Source organism: Perca fluviatilis, chromosome 3 (assembly GCF_010015445.1).
Source record: "Perca fluviatilis chromosome 3, GENO_Pfluv_1.0, whole genome shotgun sequence".
In the NCBI taxonomy this organism is placed as follows: domain Eukaryota; kingdom Metazoa; phylum Chordata; class Actinopteri; order Perciformes; family Percidae; genus Perca; species Perca fluviatilis.
In genome coordinates, this window is record NC_053114.1 from 17,289,996 (window position 1) to 17,308,764 (window position 18,769).

Here is an 18,769-nt window from a genome sequence, read left to right on the forward strand (position 1 = left end):
AAAACTGTGGTTTATGACCAAATACCTGCAAAACTAAACACATTAACCTGAGCTGTACGTGCTAGCTGTACGTGCAGCTGTGGAAAGTGAGACTTTAGGTTTGTCGGTTTTAAAAAAAAAAGATTCAAAAATATTCCCTCTTCGACAGACATCATCATCATCATCATCATCATGAGGGGCTCTGCAATGCTATCACAATTCTAAAGGGCCTCTCATTGGCGGCATGCAGCAGCCTTTAGGTTGATACTTCAGGACAATTCTCTTGTTGATCCGGCAGCAGGTGTCCAAGGTTGCTGTTTTAAAGGATACACCAGTAAATGTGACGAAGAAGCAAAATGATTTCCTGCCTGGCTGGAGTCTCAGTGAAGGGTTTGGACAGATGCTGCATTGTGCACTGTAGCCGACCCTGCACACATTAACCTCTAACAAACTTTCCCAAACATAAAACACTTTTCTTGGATGTTGGTGGCGCTTAGTTCACACTTCATAGAGGCAGTTCTCTGCCCATGGGAGAAACACAGAAATACAAGGACGAGTATTCTGGCTCGTAGCGCGTATTTGTTGTATTACTGCCTTTGGTGTGCCTCAGAAGAATGATAAGGGCTTACATTGCAGTGTGAAAGGGCTCAAATGGCAGTTTAAGTATCTGTCACAACAGGAGGATCAGTGAAGTTAACCTCGATCACAAAAGTATTTTTCTTAACCAGCTTTCATTTAAAGATCAAATAAGGCAGGGAATTAATTTCTTCATAATGATATACTGTATGTATATGTATAGACAAGCTTTGAAATCACATAGTTTGTCCTTCTGCTTTCTAAGGCCCCTTTTAAAAAGTGAATAGTACATACAACACAGCACTGACCTGGCTACGTGCTTCTTAGGTGTGTGTCAGGGTCCTGAGGGTTACACCCAGCTGCATCATTATTAAATCAGGCTGCCTGTCAACACATGTGTTGCTGCATTCAGACAGAAACTTGTATACAGTACAGGCCAAAAGTTTGGACACGCCTTCTCATTCAATGTGTTTCTTTATTTTCATGACTATTTACATTGTAGATTCTCACTGAAGGCATCACAACTATGAATGAACACATATGGAATTATGTACTTAACAAAAAAGTGTGAAATAACTGAAAACATGTCTTATATTTTAGATTCCTCAAAGTAGCCACCCTTTGCTTTTTTTGATAACTCTTCAAACCCTTGTTGTTCTCTCAATGAGCTTCATGAGGTAGTCACCTGAAATGGTTTTCACTTCACATGGTGTGCCTTGTCAGGGTTAATTAGTGGATTTTTTTCCCTTATTAATAAAAAAGCAAAGGGTGGCTACTTTGAAGAATCTAAAATATAAGACATGTTTTCAGTTATTTCACACTTTTTTGTTAAGTACATAATTCCATATGTGTTCATTCATAGTTTTGATGCCTTCAGTGAGAATCTACAATGTAAATAGTCATGAAAATAAAAAGGAAACTCATTGAATGAGAAGGTGTGTCCAAACTTTTGGCCTGTACTGTACATATAATCGTACAACCTCACAGTAACTAACACAATAAAGCATTAAAGGCTGCGGGTGCGTATGGAAGCCCAGAGAGGACATCTGTACATATAAGATTTATTTATTTAAGCAACAAAATGATTCTGTGATCTTGACATTAGCTTGTTTTCTTGAGATCGCAACTAGTATTTGATGCTCAAGACAAAAGAGATTATTTGAGAAAATGCAGTCATTAAAAAAAAGACCTCTCCGAATTAATCATTGCTTGTTTCATACTAAGAGATGAGCTGATAGGATGTTAAAGGGATACGCCACCGTTTGTTGAAATAGGGCTTATCACGGTCTCCCCTAGCTGTAGATAGGCGGGCCAACGCATTTTTTGTGCATGCATCGTTTTAGTCCGGTAGCAACACCGGCAGCGCTGCCGCTAGTTAGCTTAGCGTAGTGAATGGAATCCTATGTTGCCGGTTAGCATGTTGTGAGTAAAAGTTAGCCAACAAAAGACAAAAAAACAACCTAATTACTTGCACGGAGACAAAAAATGCGTTGGCCCACCTATCTACAGCCAGGGTAGACCGTGATAAGCCCTATTTCAACAAACGGTGGCGTATTCCTTTAAGTGGGGATGCCAAACCATGAAGCCGGGAATGTATTTAACTGTTGATCTGCACCTGGATATATGAACTGTTTACCAAACCTTGCAAAGTCTGACACACGTTACTTAGCAGCTCTTTCAAGAACCCATGAAGTAAAAAAAATAAATAAAATCCAGCTGCACACATTAATAATAAGGCTGAAGTTAATTAAAGGTTGACTAAGATTAATTATGAAATGCAGATTGTAATTAAACTCAGGACAGCAAGGTGATCACAGGTTTGGGTCATTCTACGGTAAGACATGCAAATGTCAAACTATTAATGAAGCAACCATCATTTGTCTGTACACTTTGAGTCCTGTGAAGATTTGGGGCTATGTCCTAAAGGTGTCCCAAGTCTTGTTGTTGTAATTTGAATGAAAACACCATCAAGCTGGCTGTATGTTGCCAGTGTATTACTGTGTCAGTGTGAAAGCAGTTTCCCTTCAAAATAAAATGACCAACAACTAACAAACAGACTTGAATATAATGAATAATGTTAAGTGAACAACAAAATGTCAAACTTACCCAAATGATTATGTTTAAATACTTTTTATTTTATTTGTGCATTATGGTTGGAATATGTGCCAACACAGATAATTACAGAAAAGGCCATAATCAGCCAGTAATACCACAGCACTAATATTTCTGCTGAGTCCCATCACTGACTTAATGCTTTATGGTTTAGGCAAAAACTGGAAAAAATAAAAAGTCACAAGCTAAAAAGTAAAAGAAAAAAAAATATTTCCACTGATACTGCAGATTCATAATTAAAAATCACAGTCAATAAGTACATTGCCAAACTATAAAAGACGTGTCTGAGCTTTTTTTTGGCGCTTACATAACATCTGTTCAGAAATAAGAAACCATTTTTCTTTTTGGTTTCATTTGAGTTGCAAGAATACATTTAATATTTGCAGTGTGTTCATCAGTAGCCACTACACACTCTTCTTATTTTACACTTATTTACTAGTTTTGCCAGACTGCTAAGTATTTATAGCTTCAGTTACATTTAAGGCCAACATTATGTAAGGTGGATGTCTCACAGATGTGTTAACAGTACGGTAGAATTTAACAGATGAATATAATTAACAATATATGTGGTATAATGTAAAGTACATATTCTATTCAATGCGCAACTGTTGGAAAATCCATGTTGATGTATTTTCGTTACTGGAACTTTTGAGTTCGGCAATTATTATTATATATTTATTTTAATTTCTTTAGGATAAGGACAAGTTCTTCCCAAAGTTAAGGTAAAACTATATTTATGTACATCAAAGTTAAAAGGCTGTGGCTCAATTTCAGGTTTCTTAGGCAGGAATAATGGCACTAATAAAATGTGTCGTATGGGAAGGATTATGCAAATAGCGCCTCTGCTGGTTGTGCAGTTCACAAATAATGCGTCTTGGAATGATTGATCACAAACTGTATCTGAACTGCTGTGACACAGAATTAAGGACATTGTAATAATCAGCGTTCATCAACAATAATGAGCTGTTGCATATGGAGAAGGATTCCATAAAAAAAAAAAGTTTCAGTTTTTCAAAATTCACCTCAATATGTTCTGAGCACAACCAGTAGAGGGCGCTACAAGAAGTTTCCCTGGCACATCGGAACCCGTTAAATAACGCCAGATTGTGGTGCTGTGTTCAATTCCTCCTGGGAAACAGTAACCTGACAGACAGACTCCACTTACTAGCTTTTGCCCAAACTCTCAAATCCATCTTGTGGTCTTCCTAGTTGACCTTAAATTAAGATTTTCTTTTGTAGCATTTTGTAGCAAAAATGCTAAATGAATAGCCCATCCTGGAAATAAGATGCTTGACAATCAAAGTGATAAAAAAAACAGACCAACTGTGGGCTTGTTCGTGTAAAAAAAATACAGGAAATCTTTAGTTCCCAAATAATTAATGAGACGATGGAGCACGTTTGATTGATCTACAAACAACAAAATGTCTTCTCTGTTTCGGCTGATTTACTGTCAAAAGGCCAGTGATTAAAATTAAGCATCCATGTGTCTCCTCATCGTTACAGAGGATAAAGCACTTTGAACAGTGTACTGAAGAAATGACTCATCATATGTATAATAAACTGGGGATTTAAGCCTTTTGGGTTTTGCTGATGTACTGCCGTTACATTCGTTTCCAGTGATGTTCACACTGTACACATCTAGTCACTGTAGGCTGCGTTTACTGTGCCCTTGTGGAAGAAATGGCATTTAATTGCACTTGAGCTCTACACATTTCAATAGCTGCACATAAAGACCTTGCCAAATCCTTTTCGTCACACAACCCAATATGTTAGCCTCCGTCATGAGAGATAAATTTACCATTCGGGTCGTCGGGGGTCTTTGGTGTCAAGTGCACTGCATTAATGTTTTCCCTCTATAGATATCAACTGATCTTATTTGGCAATCTAATAAAATAACATACTTTCTGTACAGTGCATTACATTTCTTGCTAAAGTTACAATTTACTACTTAGGAAGTGGATAAAACGAAATGTTGAAGAGGAAAGTGGAGCAGTTCTCCACTTTCATTCAGCAGCTGTTTGTTTTTCTTAGAATCCATTAAGAATAAACTATGGACAAGAAGAGAAATGTAACAAAAACCATATCTCTTTCTCCCCTTATAAACTAGGGATGCACCGATCCGACTATTTCAGTCCAAATACCGATACCTAGGCTTTGAGTTTCGGCCGATACCGTGTATAAATCCAATACCTGTGTTTATTAATAAGTATCTATAGTGTATACCTCACTGTGTGGAAGTGAATATGATAATTTTTTGTGTAAGGCAACATCAGGCTTGACTTGAATATTGCTTTCCTAATTTTGTAAAAACAAAATGTAACAAATAAATAAATAGCTATAAATTGTATTAATTCCTTATTTATCATTAAAATAATAAATCATGCCCCAGTAACTTTGTAGGAAATCTTCAAAATTAACAGGAATTACAATTCCAGTATATAATGTGTATATTATTTAAACATAGAATTGAAGTAAATAGATCGGACCGATTGTCACCGATATCAGATCCAGATATTTTAGTCCGTATCACCCCGATACTTGATATCAGTATCAGATCGATGCATCCCTATTATAAAGCAACACTTTTTTTTATTTTAAGTTATTGTTTTAAATAGAGAGAGACGCTGGTTCCCCCCGAAGAGTGAGAACAATTCATTGCTTTAGAACCCAGAAAAGATGCACGTCAATATTTCATTGCACTCTGTAACACTGCAGAGCTGCTTCAAACTCCTCGATACCGCAGGCTTGTTGTACACTTGAACACCCCTTGAAGACAGAGACAGAGCTTTGTATCCACTTCCTGTAACACCACGGGAGGGGGTTTGCTATTACAGTGACAACATAAGTTTGCCGGGTAATACATTACACCACTGGAAAAACAGGCACACACATGGGCAGTTACTTACAGTCAAAAACCTTAACATTCACTAGAGGGCTGTCTACAGTAAAGCACAAGACGGTTATTTGAGATGCTGTCCCAGAAAAAGAGCATTACTTTGCCATGCATTTAATTTGTCTTATGCTTTTAAGTTGTTTCTTGTCACTGATCTTTTAAATCTGGATTATTTATCTCTATTCACCAGACTGTGATGTGCTCACTGCGTTTCTGTATACTCCTGAAAAATGTGGGGACCAAGCTGCGGATCGAGACCCATGTTCGAAAGAAAGCGCAGACCTCTCTGCACTTCTTGGATGCAGAGATTAAGATGCAAAGTTCAAAAGGATGTGAGCTCCTCACAGTGCTGCTTAAGAATTACTCACATAAAGTTTGTAACATCTAGTGATTTGGGTCCATGTAGATTGAGTCACTTGTTCAGTGCATACGGACATATTTGACCCTGAAGCCTTTGAAAAGTGTCAAATGTCCTGGTCCATCGGGTGGACAGCACAAGGACGTCAGACGTGTCCCTGAGCGTGCTGGGCGCGTCTCTCCTCCAGACAGCGACAAACCCACATCGACACCACCTCTGCATTACCATCGTTAAACTGTATGATGAAGGAATGATCCTGAAAAATAAAAAGGAGGAGGACAGAAGTGTTAAATCGTTTTCATTTAGAAAAAAACATCTGTATGTTTGGGTTTATTTTGATACACATCTTTGGGACTAAATTAGTGCATTTAAGAAGGTTTTATATGAAAAACTTGAATTTGCAATATTAACAATAATGAGCTGAATTAAAAAATGTATTTAGTGAATACATTTATTCAAAAGGCAGACTTGTATGACACATTTTTAAATGGCATGAAATGGGGTCGACTATTAAAGTTCATCTGTTGGGGTTTTACTAATAAGGTATGATTTATTTTTCAGATTGAAATTCCTGAAACATATTCAGACAATGGCCTGTGTTTTTTTTATTTAGCCTTTACCGCACTGACAAACCAAATTAGAAATTATACCTTAAAGACAAAATTTGGCCATTATCACTTCACTCAAAAGTCTTTGGATTCAGTCACAAATTGTGCTGGAAAAGTAACAAATTTGAATTTATCTTTTAAAAGATATTTTCCATTCCCATTTGCAATTAAATTTCATATTTCAATAAACATTTTTGCATAAAAAATAGCTGCTGCCATTTGTAATACACGGCAAAAAAAAAAAGAACTGAAGTGGCTGTAAAAACCCAAGTGATGAGTTTTCTCATAAAAATAAAAAATATTCTAGAAGCTATTAAAAAAACGTTTATACCTATTCTGCAATATAATGTTTTATTATCAAACAGATTGGAGCCGCAAACATCATTGCACCTTTATGTGAAGTGTTTGGTTTAGTTCTTCTTGTATAATCATTCTAAATCACAAATAAAGAAATAATGATAAAATACAAATAAACTAAACAGGAACATCATTAAACCCCCTTAAATATTCATGTTCAACAGATTTGTTTTTTAAAGCTCAACGTTTAAGTAATGGCTTGTCAGGGCATTTTTAAGAAATATCGTTGCGGTTTAATCATCTGCATGAGTCATAACGGGTTGTAAAATTAGCTTTTTAATAAAACAGGCAGTAACGCAAACCTTCTTTATCAACTATTTAAAAATAAATTACGAAACGCTATTGAACATGATAAATTCTTCTTCATACAGTTTTGATCTTGACTGATTTCCATCAATAGTACCAATAAATGAGCTCTTGAAAACCCCCAAAACACAAAAGCAGTGTCTGTTGATTGGCAGTGTTCACTTGTTACTGCTGCAGGACTGAAACAGAGATGTCACATGTAATATCTCAATGACAACAGTCCCAATCAGTGGCCTCATCTGGGGGACCAGAGCCAGAGGTCCCACAGGGGTCAGAGGTGAGGAGGTTGTAAATGAGACACTTCAACTCGGGCTGACAATGAATTTTATTCGTGGTGTCTAGATGTCCAATTAGATAAACAACGCTGTGGCCGGCCAGTTTAAATGAACTTGTCAACAATGATTTCAACGATATCTGTCCTTAACAACAAGAGACTGTCACTGTTAATATGAGTTCAGTTCTAACTTAAGCTGGCCCGACTCTTGTATGTTGGGTTAACTCACACTGCACATTTTAATCTGCCTTTCTGCACGGCTTTTATGCTCACACTGTACGGATCAATTGACAGCGGTGCTCACACTCAACGCTAACAAGGATCCCCTGAACGGTTTTGTCCAGTGGCATCTCCAATAAAAATTATTCGACGAGAAGGCAGTGTTGAAAAAAAACATAAAAGGCATTGTGTACCCTACTATGAACAGAAAGTAAGAAGAATAATATGGCAACACAGATGGCTGGAAGATGCAGACCATATGATCTGTCTGACTCTGTTCTGCAGCAAAGTTCAGTTTTACATCACAGCACAGACTCAGTCAAGACTACAGTTTTAGCCACAACATGTAAAACACAACTGCAGTAATATTAAAAAAAAAAAAAGCTCACGACAATTTCTAACGGATCATTTTAAAGCAGCCACTGAACCGTGGAACTGCTCAAAATGCGGACAGCCGTCCAAAATGTCTGACATGCAAGAAATCCATCTGATCGTCCGCGAGCTAAATTGTTGATCGAGCAATTCATCAGTCGATGTGACCGCCCAAAAAATGCACGTCAGATGAGCACAGATCTGCCAGAAGTTTGGCCCGATTCTAAAATTAGTCGGTGGTGACCAACTCGGGGATAAAATCAGGCTTAAGTTGCCCGTCTTAAAACATTGAGTACATTTACATGAACACCAATATTCCACTATTATTCCGAATATGACAATATTCCGAATTTTATACAGGTCATGTAAACAGCATATATTCCGAATAAGCCCTTTTTCCGAATATAGCATTTTCTGATTAAGACATTAAGACAAGGATATACCGGTATTATTCGTGTTTTAGAAGCATTCTTTGGATGTGTATACAGCGATTTCGGAATATGCGTCTCAATCTGGGTTTTTAATCGCAGGCTTATGGTCTGCTCTGTGCGTTGCTATGGTTGCTGTACACAAACCAACCAGTAAACAGTTTGCAAGGCTGCAGACCTGATAAGAATGAGAAACGTTCATTGCTTTTTGGATACGTGCACACGTCACTACGCCGACTTTTTCAAGAAGCTGGTTGAAGGATTGAAAGAAGGACGCTGTGTTTGCACGGTCCTACATGTCAACGGGAATATTAGTGGAATATTCACTTTCATTAGCCATGTAAACAGCTTAAAGCAAAACCCGTAATATTATGTGCATGTAAACGTAGTCAATGTCTCACACAAAGACTTTTGCTCAGCTATTTAGGGTCTCAATGAGAGCCCAACCAATAAATCAGACAGCCCGGTATAAGATTAACAGAGACATATTGGCAAGTAAGTGACAAGAAATAGCAGTACAGATTCATCAAATATGCTTTAATCGAGCAAATAACTGATTTTTCTATAATAAAAATACAGATTTTAACTGCTTTAAGTAATTCAGAAGCTATGCCACTATAAGAAACCACTCAATATATATATCGTAGTTTAGGGAACACTTATCAAACATGTATTTTTATGTTCTGTGAAAAAACGGAATATCGTCTATTTTTAAATTATAAATACACTTACATTCTCAAATATCGGTCTCAGTATTGGCCTCAGTACATATATCAGTGATGTTTAAGAACTCCTTATCAAACATGTATGTTTATGTTATGTGAAAAACTGAATATCGTTTGAAATATCATTTTCAGATTTATACAATGTTAAATAAATTCTCAAATATCGGTCTCAGTATTGGCCTCAGAATTGTGTATTGGTTGGAATATATTCACAATATAACATTTTTAATTGTAAGAAAGGTTTACACGGAAGTTTAAGTAACCAGGTGTCTAATGCACTCATGGATAAGCCACATTTTATAATAATACAAACATATTTTTCTGTCAGCCTAAACATTCAGAACCATCTTTTACAATTATTTTACTGTGCTTTGCAGGGCTGTAAGTCATTGGCAAAAAAGCAAATCTTGTCTATATGAAAACCTATATCCCACTATAACAGTGAGATTACTAGTTTGACTCAGATTTGACCAAAAGTGATTTCAAAGTGAGCAGTGTGGTCGTCAGCTGTTTTAATGTTTCTTCAACATTAAAATACCCCCAGCAGCACCCAAACTGGTGCTGACATTGTAAGATTAGCAACAAAGTAGGACAGACTGGTAGTGACGGTCCACTTTCTTCCTCCTGGGATCCGGTCTTGTCTATTTGCGGTTACGCTGGAAAATGTTAAACTGAAGAATATGTGCAGTATATTAAAAAAATAAAAAGGGAGGGTGAAGTTATTGTAGTATTGCAATTCCTGTACATAATCTACTGAAATCTATTTCTAATCTTATATTCTTTCTTTTCTCACAATTGTTACTTTTGACTCATTCAATCACCAAATTTAGTCTGGTGTTGTTTTGTATTATAATAAAACACATTCCAGCGTACTCTAATCCTGCACAAACTGTAGAGATTGTGAAAGGACTGGGGGGAGCCCCATCAATCCTGTTGTCCTTCTAATGGGCAGCTGGGGTTAACACAGTCTGAGGTTAATTACTCTCATATCAGTGTGTGTGTGTGTGTGTGTGTGTGTGTGTGTGTGTGTGTCAGTATGAGACGGGTGGAGTGGACGCTCCTGGGTGCCCCTATGTGCTGAATACCCATCTCATCAATCATTCTTCCTTGCCTCAGTAGAAAGGGAGTGCTACAGAAATAAAGAAGGAAGTCCAGAGTGATGTTTTTAAAATCTAGCACTCCACCTCTGCTCCAGAAATTAACCCTGACAGGCCAGAGACATCTGCTTTAAGCTGGATGAAGGTGCGTGGCTCGTCATACCACAATCTCACACACACACACACACACACACACACACACACACACACACACACACACACACACACACACACACACACACACACACACACACACACACACACACACAACATTAACTCAAAACATACACTTCACCTGTGGTTACTGATCTTTCTCTTTCTAAATGTATCTTTTCGCCAACACACAAATCACATTGCTACCTGATTGACAGTAGGAATGTCAATGTTTTAAAATTAAAGAAATGAAGAAAGTGAGCATAATTGAGGACTAAAGAAAGCATACAAGAGAGATGGCAAGAGAGAAAGAAAGTCAAAGTTATAGTCGACTTACGAGATGTTGTATTTTGATTGGGTGCTGCTGGGGGTATTTTAATGTTGAAGAAACAGCTGACAACAACACTGCTCACCGCTTTTTTTGCTACTAACTTAAAGCCCTGCAAAGCACAGATAAATAATTGTAAAAGATGTTTGTGAATGTTTAGGCTGACAGAGAATTTGTAATAAAATGTGTCTTATCCATGAGTGCATAAGACACCTGGTTACTTAAACTTCTGTGTAAACCTTTCTTCCAGTTTTAAATGTTATATATTGACTCTATTCCAACCAATACAACATTTTTGAGGCCAATACTGAGACCGATATTTGAGAATGTATGTGTATTTATAATTTAAAAATCCGAAAATAAATGATATTTCAGACGATACTCCATTTTTTCACAGAACATAAAAATACATGTTTGATGAGTGTTCCCTAAACTACGATATATGTATTGAGTGGTTTCTTATAGTGGCATTGTTTCTAAATTACTTAAAGCAGTTATAATCAGTATTTTTATCATAATAACCTGCCCAACACCAAATGTCAGACAAACAAAGTTAAAGACCAGTTGGTGAACATAGTAAAGCATATAGTAGGTAAAGAGACAGATATTTTCCTCAGGAGTTGGCGGCCAAGAAAAATATGTTATTTGCTGGTTTAAAACATATATTTGATAAACCTTTCCTCTAGTCTTTTGTCAGTTATTGGCCAAAATATCTCTGATAATCTTATCGGGCTGTCTGATCTATTGGTTGGGCTCTCATTGAGACCGTAAAAGCTGAGTAAATGTCTTTGTCCACATATTCCTCTTTAAGAGACAATGTTTCAAGATGGGCAGATGTACAGTTTCCAAGGTCAAGAATCTAAACTTTTAAGCCAACATGGACAAGAAGTTGAAACAAGTCCTTACAGTGCTCAGAAATATGGAAATGTAAGCATCTACGATTCCATTTGCTTTCAATCATGTTATACGATGTAAAGCTCCAGAACAGCTAATAAATGGACATTAGCTGTGTTCGAAACCGCTCCCTCATTACCTCACTCATTATTCCTTATATAGTGTGTATTAAATAGTGAACTATATAGGGAACGACCAAACAAGATTTCGGACACTCACTGAAAACACATCGTTGCGTGACTTTCGTCAGGAGATGCGCCCGTTGTTTGTGTGACGGAGGCAGGCGTGCCCAGCATCATGCAAACCAACCCGAAACTAAAATACTTTGAATACGTCCCTGAAACAAACACAGCACTCAGTAGAAGAGTAAAAGGTTGTATATACGTATGTTGCATGTTACATTTACACTGTTTAGGAACGAAAGTCCGCTCATTTTTACTTTTCAGTTTTCGCTGTGACTTCTGCTTCTTCTTCTCCTCCGGGAAAACACGCCCGCGTTGCATTGTGGTATACGGGACTAAAATGTAGGGTACATCATATGTACACTCAAATTAGCAGTGCATTGTGGGTAAAATGGCGAAAACACTATATAGTGCACTATTTACGTGATAGGGAACGGTTTTGAACACAGCTATTGTTTCGTCAGAGTTAAACGTAATTGTCCTTTGAACTTATTTCATTGGGGGATACAACCCAAATTAAAAATAGCAACAGATAAAACTCTTTGCATTAATGAGGTAGCGGGAACACTCCGATTTTATGTACCATAACTGTCCAGTGACACATCGCAAATATCAAGCATTTTCGAGGACTACTCACACCAAATACATTTAGAGCCTTATCTTGGCCCAGCGCAATGCCAGATGCAAGTGTCTTTGCTAGTTTAAGACCAACGCAGTCGTCAATTTCCCATCCAGCGCCTGCGTGGTTTAAATAGCAAATGCACCTGCGCCCATCTTTGCGCCCATGGGCGTGCTGGTCTTACAGGGAGGTGTGTTCAGGTGAATTCGCCATTGACCAACAAAAACCTGGTCTAAAGTCAATAGTGCAGCATTTCTTTGTTATTTTAACAGCAAATTAGTAAAATGAGCCTAGGCTTATGCACAGCACACACACTATGCTTGTTACACACACAAACATGCAAATATAAAAATATTACGGTGCAAATATGCCATAATAGCAATGCGCCAAGGTACAAACGCGCCTGGCTTTTAAAGGGAATGGGAGATGACACTCTGATTGGTTTATTGCATGTTACGCCCAAAACACACCTATGAATTAATGAAGACACTAGGTACAACCCTTTTGAGCCATGCGCATTGCGCACTGACCCCTTTTTCCGCCGTCAAACTAGCAAAACTGGATTTGGACACACCCTAAATGCACCTGCGCCATGCGCTTCATGCTGTGCGCTTAGATCGTTACAATAGGGCCCTTAATGCTCTGGAACAGCAGAGCACTGATCTTTACACAGAAGGTGGCAACGAGAGCTTCCAACGTGTGTGTTCTGAATACACATGTGGAACGAAAAGGGAGCAAGTTCCATGTTACCTCTACGGCTTTCTGGTCTTTTATTGTCAAGCAACGTGTACTTGTTACTCTTTGTCCCAGGTCACACATCTATAAGCTGTGAGCAGTCTAACCAGAGAGTGATATTCCCAGAACATAATTTTGTGTTGCAGAAATGTTTTTTCTTCTTCTTTAATTTGTTTATCTTCTCGCGACCACTCAGGTTTATCTCACGACCCCTACACCCAACATACAAGACCCGGAGGTTGTAAAAATGCTTTTAGACTGTTATCTGCAGACTGCCAATTATATTAGACATAAGCTGCCTCAAAAGTCTTACTTTGATGCAGACACAAACAAAGGTGCACACACCCTAATATTGAGTACATTAAGAACACATCTGTCTGTCACACACATGCACATATCACTTATAATAAAATTACATACCACTTTAAGTATGACACCTGTAAAAAGAGTTATAAATACAGAGTGAATAACTACTTCTTAGTTAGGTCATTGAAGGTGTTTGGACTTTCTGCTGTAGCGGTTTGTGGACAGAGGTGAGATTGGGGAAGGACTCATTTTAAAGTTACATTAATCACCGTCTGGCCCCATCAAAATGGGATAATCACCTGCAACTGCTCAAATAGAAATGGCCTAAACCCAGGGGAAATTCTACCTAACTCTTTAATTGTTTGAAGCCTTTGAAGGGTCTGTTTAATCTAAGATTAATTTATGTGATTTTAAATAACTATGTATGATTAATACGCTCAAAAGAAATTAAAAGGAGTTTGAGGCAATTATTACAAGAGACTGGTCATCACCTCATTAGAATAGTGTAGGAAGAAACATGGTGTGTTTGTCAGTGTGTGTGTGTGTGTGTGTGTGGTGTGTGTGTGACAGAGAGAAGGGTGAAGAGGTAGATAGAATAACTAGGTCTTTACATGCTAATCACTGGCTCCCTCTGGAAACTGCCTGGCATTGGTTGGTGTGTGTATAAATGAACAGTGTGTGTGTGTACACTTTGGTCAATCTTTGTGCACAGGAAATGTAGGGAAACGTCTCTTAGGAGAGTTACAATGCCCTAAACTTAATGATCCAAGCATCTAATGCTACTTTCAAATATATCTGCTGCTTTTAAAACTGTTTGCATAGTGAGGCAGGACTTTCTCCAGATAGCCACCTATCAATGAGCCACAACGCTAAATGTTAGCCACCGAAATGGAAAGAAGTAGAAAAAAAAGACAATAAAACAAGAGAACCAAGAGTAGTAAGAGCACCATCATTCTCATGGCCTAGTTTAGTCCCCAACCAAGTGTACAAAAGAGTAGCTATAAAGTAGCTATATTAAACTTACTGACATTCTTGGGGTCAATGAATCTTACCAGAAACCAACCCATTCCTGTCTAATAATCATTTCAATTATTAAATGAATTGTTAACCTTTCCAGAAAATGACAAGGTTGTTTCAGCTACATTATACAGTATTGTTTAATGATATATATATATATTTTTTTTTAACATACATCTTACATAGCCCAATATCACAAGTCACAAACAGTTTTGTGTCAAATCAAGGATATTGGATCCACAAAAAAAGCATATTTCCTCCAAATGCCAGTGTTTTATTTTTGTATAGTGTAATTTTGACTCCAGCTCGCATTCAAAATAACGTGACCGAACAGTTGGGCAGCAGTACCATACTGCAGTCCCAGTATGTGTAAATGGGGTTCATGTCAATAAAGACCCATGGGTGAAATGTGAAAACATTTGGCAGAGAAGGTGCTGACACAAGTTAAGTTTAGCGGGAGCACGAGACACGAGTGATTTGGAACAAGTTTGAAAAGAGACAAGAAGAACCCCTTTTTGCATGCATGTCCTTTCTGCACGTGTAGCGATGTTAACACCTATTCCTCAGACATTGAAGCTGCTTCCAAAGCTTGAGACACTAGATAACTGGAACTCATGCAAGACATCACCCACAAACAAACTATACATATACAGCACATAATTCCATTTTTCTGCTCTATTTTTGCAGTAAAATAACAACAAAATAAAATAAAAAATGTGCACATCACCTCTTCTTTAACAGAACCACATTATGTACAGAGATGAACACCAAGACAACAAAGACGAGCTGCATCACTGCTGTAGAATTCAGGCAACTCGTAAAATGGAAAGAAGGCTTAATGAGTGGATTGATCCGCTACTTTCTTGATCCAAAATGAATACCGTTGAGCATCATATTATGTGGACGTCCAGTAAATATAAAGGACAATGTGTGTTGTCTTGTAGCCTTCAGTCCACTGCCTAACTCATCTCATACATGTCTGTCTCAATGATGTGGTGTCACTACATCAGTCAGGAAGGGACAGCTTTTATAAAACTATAGTTTATAAGAGATAATTTAATCCCTGTGGTAAATTGACACATCCATGTTGTCTGAGATGATGAATGAATTAAACAATAAGAATATTTAAATGAAGGAGCTGTCAATTTGGTTTATGAATGATATAGTATGGATTCATATTAATTATTTATTGTTAATAACAAACGTTTTTGATACTGTGTGTGTGTGTGTGTGTGTGTGTGTGTGTGTGTGTGTGTGTGTGTGTGTGTGAGAGAGAGGGTCTGAACCAGATTTAGGGACAGTCAGACACAGGAGGGGTTTCCTTTGTGAAAAAACGTGGGGCTCATCTGGTGTCTCCGGGGTTGAAAAGGGGCTATGAAATGTGTGCATGTGTGCCTATGAATAGAAAAGCAGAATAGGAGGGCTGCATTGACAAGGGTGCTAAAAGGCTGTGTGAAGGCTGCTGGCTGGGGAATGAGGGACAATGAAAGGGGAGGGAAAAATGAAATGTCCAACAAATCAAAATCAAAGAATATAAGGGTGTGGGATCATCATTCAAACAAGCACACAAACTAATGTTGCACCAATTACTATATTTTCTGTGTTCTTGCCCTTAAGCTTAATAAATAAGCCAATAGTAGGTGCTGCACACAGACGAGGCCTGGTGTTGAAGGAGAAGGGGGAGGAGAAAGACACACTGTTTGGAACCAAAAGCAAGAAACCTCAGACAGGATGGGTCATCACCAAATACCTGCAGCAGACATCCTGGGAGCAGGCCAGTGGAAAGTCTCCTCAACTAACCAACGTCATTAGCTTATGATGACAGGATAGGGTGTCCACAATGAAAAATGCATTAGTATAAGGGGAGAAAAAGACACTTTCCTCTACTATGATAGCTCATCACACAAGTCTTTCCAAATGAAGGGACTTGGGAAGAAATGGAAGAAAAAGAAGAAAGATCTCTTTGTATTGAGTAGTATTAGTAAGTATTGAGCTTGATACAGCCAGACAGAACGCAGGTAGATATTTCTTCCTCATTAATTAGTGTCCAACAAAATGACAAACATCTTATCAGTCATGGTGTAAATCATCTGGGCTTAGATCAACTCAACGTTTCCATCAGTGTTAAGGTATCACAATACAAGCCACTGATTTACTTGTTACATGCTGGCCATCACTGTAATCTCACAGGGAGAGCACAGTAATGGGTTAATTTCTAAAGTTAAAGGTCCCATGGCATGAAAATTTCACTTTGAGGTTTTTTTAACATTAATATGCGTTCCCCCAGCCTGCCTATGGTCCCCCAGTGGCTAGAAATGTCGATAGGTGTAAACCGAGCCCTGGGTATCCTGCTCTGCCTTTGAGAAAATGAAAGCTCAGATGGGCAGATCTCCTTATGAGCTCATAAGGAGCAAGATTACCTCCCCTTTCTCTGCTTTGCCCACCCAGAGAATTTGGCCCACCCATCAGAGAGATACATCATGGCTTTCAAACGAGCAAAGTGGCAGTTGGTCAAGGTCACACCCCCACCCTCCACCTTGCCCCCCCCTCTCTCCTCCTCAATAGCTACAGGCATAGAAATGGCACATACTAAGGAAAGCTCATTGTGGGACTGGCTCTAGTGGCTGTAATTCTGCACCAAGGCTGAATTTCGGGAAAGAGAATTCAGATACAATATTAGGGGACCACTAAGGTCTATATAAAAGCATCCAAAGAGCACCATGTCATGGGGACCTTTAAAAAACTACATATCACAAATGAAGTCCATTCAATCGGCCCAAATTAGTTAGAAAAACTTTGATGAGGTAGTAATGATAAATATATGTGCCAATCAATCATAAATAATTCAACTGTGGGATGTTTTTAGACAATACTGTTTGTGTAAAAGAAGGTGGTTAAAAGGACAAAAGGAAAGGGTGGATTTAGGTTTACTTTATTTAGTTTTGCTTCAGCTTAACACTTAAAAAGTAACCGGTGCAGTTTTGATCACTAGCGGGGCTATGGAGCAATGTTTTTATGTGTGTACACATTTCTGCAGCTGGTTTCAGCTGCTCTGCTGCTTCACATGCAAATAAATGCAGTAATGTTTCAACAAAGGCTGTAAACAAAGCATGAAATAAATTATTCAAAAACAAAACAGCAAATGTTATATAAGAAAGGAAAGTCTTTATACCCGTTTTTCAGGCCTCAAGGACACAAATGTTTTGGTAAGTGAACACTGAATGTAAACGGTTGTGGTACAGATAGCATCCCCATGGGAATGTTTGTTTTAATTCTTTATTATTATTAATTTACTTTTATGTCCTAAGGTGGTCCCTGTATGTGAGGTGGGGTTCTTGTTTATGTTTTGTGTGAGCTCGCCAAACCACATTACTATTGACATTCCTTGTTGAAATGGCAATAAAGTATTGCATCTTGAACATAATTTTTGTGTGTTAAAAAGAAAAATCCACAGGGCCCCTTTAATATTGTACCTAAATTGGAAACTGGCTTGATTTTACTAACATGGCTGAGTTTGGGGTGTTTAAGAGCAACAATTCAAATACAAAACTGGTTTTGGATTTTATTAATTAGCAGAAATTCATCAGAAATGTATCAAGCACCTCAAACATTTTGTAATGTTAACCTTGACATCACAAAACATGCTCATACAATCCTCTGCCACCACCAGATATGCAGCTGGGCCTTTGTTTCCACAGGTTTTTCACATGGTTTGAGAATATCATTTTTTTTTTTAATAATTTATGTCAGAGAAAACTATGTCATTCTTCATGGTAGCAAAGTCTAAATGCATGGGATTTTCCATTGAGGTTTAAAACCTCCTGCTGTAGAGCACCATATAGTCATGAAATAGGGGACACACAACTTGCATGCAGCAAAGGGCCGCAGGTCGGAACCGAAGCCACGGCTTCGAGGACTCAGCCTCTGTATATGGGTGTGCGCTCTACCAGGTGAGCTACCCAGGCGCCCAAAGGACACACAACTCTTTCATGCTACTACATATAGACATCAGGGAAGCCAGCTCATTAAATATTTTTGAAAAGAAAGAATTTGCACATCCAAACAATTCTTCTGTGCAGGTATGCTGGACAAAAACAAAGACTTGAAGAAAGAGAAAATCCCGCACACTGCTCTTGCTGCAGCATCACCATTTGTTAAAGAAAACTTAAGAAAACTAATGTTTCGGTCCTTTTGGACCTTCGTCAAGAGTATTTCGATTTATTTATAAGAA

The 18,769-nt window shown here is 38.1% G+C and overlaps 1 protein-coding gene across 1 annotated transcript in view; it reads right to left on the reverse strand.

Moving 5' to 3' along the window:
* Positions 1–6,049: 6,049 nt before the first annotated feature.
* The window catches only part of map2k5 (mitogen-activated protein kinase kinase 5), a 74,382-nt gene continuing 61,662 nt past the window's right edge, over positions 6,050–18,769 (reverse strand). The window contains exon 22 of the mRNA XM_039795298.1: positions 6,050–6,174. Coding sequence (XP_039651232.1) covers positions 6,064–6,174 — 111 coding nt within the window. The 3' untranslated portion in view covers positions 6,050–6,063. The remainder of the gene's footprint in view (positions 6,175–18,769) is intronic.